The sequence below is a fragment of the Sinocyclocheilus grahami genome, unplaced genomic scaffold (assembly GCF_001515645.1).
Source record: "Sinocyclocheilus grahami isolate Dianchi unplaced genomic scaffold, SAMN03320097.WGS_v1.1 scaffold975.1, whole genome shotgun sequence".
In the NCBI taxonomy this organism is placed as follows: Eukaryota; Metazoa; Chordata; class Actinopteri; order Cypriniformes; family Cyprinidae; genus Sinocyclocheilus; species Sinocyclocheilus grahami.
Window position 1 is genome coordinate 198,417 of NW_015506154.1, and position 9,354 is coordinate 207,770.

At 40.2% G+C, this 9,354-nt stretch overlaps 1 protein-coding gene across 1 annotated transcript in view; it reads right to left on the reverse strand.

Annotated features, from left to right (window-relative positions):
- The window catches only part of ptprk (protein tyrosine phosphatase receptor type K), a 181,663-nt gene that overhangs the window by 89,251 nt on the left and 83,058 nt on the right, over positions 1-9,354 (reverse strand). Inside the window, exons 6-7 of the mRNA XM_016250223.1 lie at positions 6,600-6,715; positions 3,770-3,944 (exon numbers count right to left, since the gene is read on the reverse strand). Coding sequence (XP_016105709.1) covers positions 3,770-3,944; positions 6,600-6,715 — 291 coding nt within the window. The remainder of the gene's footprint in view (positions 1-3,769; positions 3,945-6,599; positions 6,716-9,354) is intronic.

The window sequence follows — 9,354 nt, forward strand, 5'->3', positions numbered from 1 at the left end:
GGATATATTGGTGAAACTGAATGAATCATCGGTGCGTATCAACATCAGGAAGCCGATGCGTGTGACATTAGTGAAAAGCAGCCCTGTTCTGTTCTCTCAGATTTCAGAGTTGTTGACATTTTGGCTCTTTTGGTTTGTTTGCGTTTGTTGTGTGTGTGCTCGTCATCAGGAAGTATCATCGCACTTCATCAAACTTTAACGATCTGTCTTTGAGCTCGTGTCGTCGTCATGCACCGTGGAGGCAGCGCTGGAGTCTTTAAAATCTGCCTGGTCTGATCTCTGGCTGTCTCTCTAGGCGTATTTACCAGCAATCAGCCTCACACTCACAGGAGGGTGACAGCCTGTTATCTAGTCATTAGAAAACCACTAGTATATCGCTCTCACATCTCGCTCTGACACAAACGCACCTGCATCTGAGAGAAATCTGTGGAGGTTTCTGCGGGTTCGGCCCGTGTTGGGCTGCTGAGGTGTGATTCCTCAACTTCTGGCTGTACAGGTTTCTTGATTCGGCTACCTGGTTCTTGGAGGATTATTTTTGATATTCTTCAAATCAGTTATTTACAGGGATTCACCAACGTGTTTGTCAGCCGAACTCCTTGCCAGAAGTAAAATATTCACTTGAAGCCAGATTTTAAGTTAATATTTCAATAATTTAATGACATATTTACATGTTCATGATTCTCTGATGTTGGTTAATGGTCACATGACATGCAAGTAAACAGATAAAATATTAAATATATTTTTCAGTGTTTTTATGTTAGATTGTTTATATATAGGCTGCACAACTTGGTCAAAAAAGTATATTGTGATTACTTTGTCATATATTGCAATTGTGTTTTGAATTGCAATATAACATTTCATATAAAAATGTCTTGTGTTGCTAACAGAAATAGTTTTAAGGGTGTTCATACTCTTAGTTTTGGTTCTCGTAAAGAGTGAACACATGTTACAACGCAAATGTCTTAAATGATTCACTTTCAAACATTCAAACCCTCAAGCTTTACACATTTCAAATCCTCAAACTTCAGTTCTGGCAGAATATCGGTGAAAAGCTGTAAGCTTCTGCCCGCAAAAAAGCCGGAAGCATTTACTGTGAACAAGCCGCTCTGAAAACACACTTTTATAAGCTGCACACGTGTAAATGAACACAGTCACTCTGAAACATGCAATGCAGCAAACAGACTGTATTTTATTATTTCAATTTGATTTGATACTTGCAATTTGATTTAACATATACAGTACTTGTCAAAAGTTTGGAAACATTATGTTTTTAAAAGTCTCTTCTGCTCACCAAGGCTGCATTCATTTACTGATCAAAAATAGAGTAAAAATGTTACTATTGTGAAATATTATTACATTCTGATATTTTTGCTGCTTAATATTTTGTGGAAATATTTTTCAGGATTCTTTGACAAATAGAAAGTGAAAAATAACGGCATTTATTTGAAATAGAAATGTGTATCATTATGAATGTCTTTACTGTCACTTTTGATCAATTTAATGCATATATGCTGAATAAAAATAAAAGTATTCATTTCATCCTTGTTTATACAACTTTGTGCGGTCCTTTAGTTGGTAGGTTTAGGTTTGGACAACAGTATATTTAGTCATTTTATAGTCTTATATAAAAGATCATGTCTTTGGGGTCAAACAAAGTCAAACTTTCCTTATTTTACTTTCTTTATGCGGTCTTTTGGTCCTCCCAAAGTAGTAAAAACAAGTTCACACACACACACACACACACACACTCCTACACCAAACATTTGAATGGTAGTATATCATGGTGTCCACAAAAATATTGTGCAGCACAGCTGTTCTCAACATTGATAATAATCAGAAATGTTTCTTGAGCAGCAGATCAGCATATTATACTGATTTCTGAAGATCATGTGACACTGAAGACTGGAGGAATGATGCTGAAAATACAGCTGCACATCACAGAAATACATTACAGTTTAACAGAGATTCACATAGAAAACAGATACATTAAATTGTAATAATATTTCACAATATTAGTCTTTTTACTGTATTTGTGACCAAATAAATGCAGCCTTTGTGAGCATTAAAAGACTTAAAACATTTTAAATCGTAATGTTTCCGAACTTTGGACAAGTACTCTATTTCAGTTTTATTTTGATTAATTGTGCAGCCCGATTTGCTGTAAAATATTACATTCGATTTAATAAAATATCTTTTCATCAACTCACAAACCCCCGTTTGAGAAACCCTGGTCTATTAGTTTTTGGGGACTATAAAGTAGATGGTTTTCTGAGTGGACCTGTTCTTCTGTGACGTCAGCTCCAACTGGAGGCTTTACTTGAAGAGCGAAATAAAAACAGGGCGGTGTTTATTGACTGCTTGCGTTCGAATCTGTTTCACAGCACACGTCTTGTCGATTCGGTTTATTCTCTACAAGCACGAGAGGGCTAATGTCGTTACAGGAAACCCTGGGCTAAACGCGCCGAGCTCCTCACAAGCTGAGGCCACAACTCTGTTCTGTTGTGTTTTTTTTACTTTTTGCTTTTTTTCCTCTTCCATCTTTCTTCCTGCAGCTGGGGGACACGCAGATCGATGCTTCTCCAACATAGGAATTCGCCACTGAAATTTTCATTTGTTACAAAGCGGCCCCAAACAGCCGGGAGGGCCCGCTGTCGTCCCGCATTAGGGAGAGCGGGAGCTAATAAAGCACTCGCCCGGGGTCACGCGCGACAATAGGCAACTCCGTGCCAGCTCCCATTAGCGCACGCACAAATCCATGGCCCAAAAATTTCAGCTGAAATTACCATCTTTGGTATCCTTGTAGCAGGCTGTCAGCTGGGGAAGTGTGGTGGAGATATCTGAGCTGTCAGTGTGGCTGCTACTCAGCTGGCCCTTCTGCCCTGCGGCCGCCGCTAACTATTGCACTCCTCTCAGAGTCGCATCTGCGCACGGGAACCTCACGCGCCACTCTCCGGACCCAAAACGGCAGCGCTCTCGCGTACAGAAGGGTTCGGGCGAAGTCACCATAAAAGCACCCAATGAGATTTGTTTGCATAAACAGGTTGTGCATATTAATACGGCATCATGCACCCAGTGATAATTCGAATATGAATACGTTAGTATTATTTAGCAGCGTTTAAATAAGCAGATGGTCGCTGTAGCCTGCATCTCGTTGACTTGAGCAGAAGATCACAGAGCTTTGGGTGATGAGGCCTTAAACTAGTTTATACAGACACAGCCTTTATTCATTATATATGATCATAAACATGCCTTCTCTAGCCTTTCATAACACTTTTGAATAGTCAGAAACTGCTAAATTAATAATTGGCACTTATATGATAATTAGACGGAATAAAACTGTCACAGGTGTATGTGCATTGTATCAAAAAAACTAAAAGAGGCAGAACATATTGGGAAAACACATCTAATTAAAAATGATTTTAAAAAAATCAAGAAATATCATTATAATACTACTCAGCTGTAAAGCATTTCATAATAATTTTATCTTAGATAACAATACTATTATTACTATCTTAAATAAAAACAGTACGATCACAATACCAATATTTATTTATTTCCCCCTTGTTAAACCACAGAGCTTTCATTTTCTCAGAAAACCACAGGGAAACTTTTCTTTTGTAGACAACTGATTTATAAACCATTCTCATTACAAACTTGGGAAGATGTTTGGCATATAATGGCTCCCCCTGTCAGAGCTCAGAGTCTGAACTATGCATTTTAATATACGGAAAAGTACAATGATGGCATAAGTAACAAAACAAGGCTTTACCTCTGACGATGAGCCCAGCAAAGTTGGAGACGCCGGATCCTCTCTCTGACTGGGTGACGCAGCGGTACAGATCTTGGCCCTGGCTGCTCACTTCTCTCAGCCGGAAAGAGGCCGCAAACTTCCTGTGGTTGATGTTTTTCTTCTCCGCCACTGGAATGTCCTCTCCGTTACGCTGCTGTATGTGACAACACCAGACGAAAAATCTAATATCTGCAGGTCTAACTGAGCAATCCAGTCATCTGCCCTCATTAAAGCTGCTTTGGATGTCACAACTCAACAGTCAACAGTCACAATGATCCACGTTTCGTGCTTGAAGAGTTTTGTCATTTTCAGAGGAACCGACTAGATATTTACTGGTAGTTACTTTACAGATCAGTGTTGTTCAGGTATAAAACGTGGATGAGGAAACAATCGACAGTACAAAAATCAAACTAAATAAACAGAAATGATCTGTGATCAGTCTGTGGTGTTTCCTCAGGACTTGTAGCCATTGTAAGCCATAGCTGAACTACAGTGATGTATGATACTCTACTTATTGCTTACTTAGTTGTGGTATACAGTAAAAGCCTTTCACCTGGAAACCGTACGTGGATCTATTAAATAACGCAAATGCAGAGATGGGTCTTCATGTCATAAGGCCACATGCTGTGAAGGTTTAGGGCTGTTATGCTCATGAGCGGTGAAGCTCCAGTGCTATGCCTGAGAGAAGCCGTGAAGGACGGCGGTCAGTGTCACAGGCCATCTGTGTGAGTGAAGTGTGAGAGCGTGCGCTCCCAACCATCACTCATTAGCCTCTTCAACACTGCCGCCTCCTATTAGTCAGGAGACACCAGCACTCGCTTGCTTTCTTCATTTTTGCACCTCCTCGTGTATCTAGGCCTGTCACGATAACGACTTTTTGTTGTGAGATATATTGCCCCAGAAATAATTGCGATAAGCGATATTATTGTCATTTTAAAGACCATTTTATGCCACTGAATATATAATCATAATGCAACAGCGTAATAATGCATATTTTTTAATTTTAACTAGCACTTCATGACTACACCACGTTATGTACGAGAAGCTGCAGAAGACACAGACGCAAGTGGAATGTACAAAACACGGTGACATTAATTTTTAAGTAAATATAATGGGCGATATATTGCGTCACCAAAAATGATTGAGGTCATGTGCATATATTGCGCGATTAGTCGATATATTGATTATTGCGACAGGCCTACGTGTATCAGAGCAGAAAAGGTCACTTCTGCTACACACTTTCCCACCCTGTCAGGCACTTCCTCTCGTTCAGTCTTTTGCTGATCATTCGTCTTCTCAGAAAGTGAAGGCCTCTCATTAGTTAATCAAAATCAAAGGTCAGCGGCAGGGCTCCACCTCAGCGCGAGCACCACATGCAAACCAAACCCGCAGATGCTGACATCATTAAGAGAGCAGGATGATTCTTCGGGATGAATAAAGTGGGTAAGTTTGAGGGGCGCGAGAGGAAACGCTGTCTCTGTGACAGGCTCAGTTTTAATGAAGCCAGCGCCTCTCCAGCTGCTTGATTAGTAATTGTGGTTATATATACACCCGTTGACCATGAATATGGGATATAGTTTCCAGCAATGATGCAATTCTTTGACTATTGTGAAATCAAACTTAAAAACAACAGAATTGTTTGCTCCCGCACATCCTGCACTTGACATTCCCGGCCAATTAGGGTGAAGCTCGTCTCGCTGAGAGCTTTGGTCTGATCTAAAGACCAGCTCGTGTTAAAAACTCTATCTGAGCTTCAGCTCAACGCTCCTCAACAGATCACAAGCCAAAACCAGTCACAGCTTTTGTTTTGACGGGTCACAGACAGCAGGGCGAAACGATACTTAATCAAACCCTTGTGAAAAAGAAGTGTGCTTAATTGTATTACTTGTGCACTTGTAGTGTACTTCAAGTATTTTTTTTAAAACCGGGACTGTGTTATTTGATACTACATTTAATAGATATTACATTAGAAATTACATTTAATATTATTAATTGGGGAGTGCATTTTAAATGTATACTAAATTGCAACTTCATCATTACAAATATATTTAAATACATGACATACAAGTTTCAATAGAAATTACATTAAAGTATATTTTGGTTTATCATAAACATTTGTCAGCTCTAACACTTTAACCATGTTAAAGACAAAATAATTATGAAATTACATATAAAGATGTACTGAAGTCCTTAAGTGGGTCAAAAAACACTCTAAAATTCAACCATTTGAACTCTATAATATTTTCATTTAAACAACACTGCATTCAGTCTGCAATTAAAGGGACACACAAGAAGATATTTTGAAGAATGTTAGTAACCAAACAGTTGCTAGTAGCCATTGACTTCCACAGAAAAAAACTAAACAATGGAAGTCAATGGGGACCAGAAACTGTTTGGTTACCAGCGTTCTTCAAAATATCTTCTTTTGTGTTCAACAGATTTGGCACAAGTGGAGGGTGAGTAAATGATGACAGAATTATCATTTTTGGGTGAACTATCCCTTTAAGTATATTCTTTTAAAGTAAATTATTTCCATAGCAAGTACTCCTTTTAAAGTATGTTAAAGTGTAATTCTTTTTCACAAGGGTAGTTATGATAGCAAAACAAACAGACTAACCTACTTTTAAAAGGGAGGACAAAACAATCCCAGTATCATTTGGTGTTGATGTAAAGATGGACTGAAGTGTGAATTTTACAGGCAATAATGTCATATTTTACAGTCAAGGGAAATGCGGCAGATGCTGGACGCGTGCTGGTTTAGTACAGGTGTGTGTGTGTGTGTGTGTGTGTGTGTGTGTGTGTGTCCCACCTGCAGCCAGAGTTTGTTGTTGACGGCATCACGGACAGTGGCGATGCACTGGAACGTGGCGTTCTGTCCGGCGTTCACCTCCACATCCCCCAAACGCAGGAAGTGGGGCGATTTATCTGCATTCGAAGGAAAAGACAGCAACACATGATATTATAGCTCTCAAATACCGCAATACTAAAGAGTTAAAGGGGTCATATGATGCGATTTCAATGGTTCCTTTCTCTTTGGAGTGTTACAAGCTCTTGGTGCATAAAGAAGATCTGTAAAGTTGCAAAGACTAAAGTCTCAAAACCAAAGAGATATTCTTTATAAAATTTTAGAGTCAACCACGCCTACCTAAAACGGCTCGTTCTAACACACCCCCACATGTCTACATCACTATGTGGGAAGATTTGCATAACGCTGCCCAAATGTGCACGCAAAGAAAGAAGGCGTGGTTTCAGTAACAGCAGTAGTGTTGAAGCAGCATGTCAGAGAGACGCTGTGTTTCAGAGCGAAAGCAAAAGCACTTTATTTGGCCTTAACATTGGTTAAGATTTATTTACAACAGAACAGCACAACCCAGATGTTCGAATTTGTGCAACGCATTTTATGGACGACAGTTTTTTGAACCTAGAAGAGTACAAGGCTGGCTGTGCACAAAGGCTATTTCTAAAAAAAAAAAAAAGGGTAAATTCCGACTTTGCTGTGACAATCTGGCGCTTCTGAATCAGCGACTGTAAGTATGTTTTGTTATTAGTTTAAGTATTTGCTATTGACTGTTCAAATGCGGAGTTTTGCGCAGTGCAGAGAAATGCGTTGTGTGTGTGTGTGGGTGTGTGTGAGTGTGTGTGTATGTGTGTGTGTGTGTGTGTGTGAGGGGAACAGGGTCACATCACAGGAGAGTGAACTGTCTGTCAGAAATCATAGCACGTCAGCTGTCTTAACCGCGGCTTGTGTACTGCATCATCACTGTGTCTGTCACGCGACTCTGCTCCCCTTTCGGGCTTGAGCTGATGCTAAAACTAACGACATTATTAACTGTCTTGATAGTTATTTTGAAAGATGAAGCTGGTGATTATGGTAAGGGGCGTTACATTTCCGACGAGTGCTTGCGGTGTTCAGCCAATCACAATGCACTGGGTCAGCTGGCCAATCAGAGCAGACTGCGCTTGTCGGAAGGAGGGACTTTGTAGAAAACGAAGTGTTTGAGAGAGGCGGGGCATAGAGGACCTACAATAATGTACAGTATTTGAAAAATAATGTGTTTTTTGAACATTAAAGCATGTCAACATATTGTGTTACACCAAATACACAAAATAATGATCTTTAAAATATCATCATATGACCCCTTTAACCAGAGCTGAACACTCCCTCAACAGGCACATTAATGCAGGAAGAATAAATACAGATATCATTCAGTTATATAGTACACACACAGCAGTACCCAGAGTTCAGCAGGCTGCTCGCTACAGCTCACAGCAACTAGTTAATAGTGAGAATTGGTCACTAAAGTGTTACATTAAAACTAATTGAAGGTTGAATGTTTGAGGCCTGCAACGGATGAGCCTTAATTATCACCATTGTGTCCCTGATCAACAGCTGAAATCATGTGTAAGATCGAAAACTAAACGCTGAGTGACTATTTACTTAATCTGTAGTAGTACAAAGTTTGTCACAGGAAGAAAACAGACTGAAACAGTGAGCACCTACAAGTTCAGTGGCATCACTTCTTTTTATGATCCGCTTCCAGACAATTTTCCAATAAAGAGTTGCGATCCATGAACCAAACCAATCGCAACATCTTCCCCCATCTGGCTCTGAAAGTAAAACTGTTCCTCCCTGTCAGTGTTTCATTGGCTCTCTCTCTAGTTTCATTAGACTGAGTGTTCATTTGGCAGATCTGTGGTTACAAACACACAGAGAGGAACAATGAGATGAAGAGAAGAAGATGCAGATCTCGTGTCTTTCAAAGCTACTGTGTCAACACATCCTCCCGCAGTTTCACATCATACAGGAACACATGACTAGAGCTTCTGACGGGCTGCCCTCAAAATAATTGCTCTTTTATTGCAGGAAACAATTGATGTCCAACAAAGATCCTTCATCTCCCTCTCTTCCTGCATCATCTTAATAAGATGTCATCCGTGATCAGCCGGAAGCTTTATTAGCAGCGTTCAGAGGGAATATAATCCATGTTGCGAGTGGCATTAATCCCTGTGCCTCCGTGGACTAGCTGTTAATTGGGAATACCTGTTACATTATCAGAGCTCAGCTCTAATCGCAGCCAGCAGATGAGACAGACAATACACACACACACACACACACACACTCTCTCACACTCACAAACACACAGGTTTGTTTTTAAAAGTGGGGACTCTCCACAGGCGTAATGGTTTTTATACTGTACAGACTGTATATTCTATTGCCCTTTACCAACCCTAACCCTAAACCTACCCCTCACAGGAGACTTTCTGCTATTTCAGATTTTCAATACACTCCATTCTGTGTGATTTATAAGCCTTTTGAAAAGTGGGGACATGGGGTAATGTCCTGAAAAGTCACCTTCTCCTTGTAATACCCATGTCATACCTTTGTCATTATACACATTTATGTCCTCATTTGTCACAAAAACGCGCACACATGCACTCTCTCACGCACACGCACACGCACACGCACACTCACACTCACACTCACACTCACACTCTCACTCTCACTCTCACTCTCACTCTCACTCTCACTCTCGCTCTCACTCTCACTCTCACTCTCACTCTCA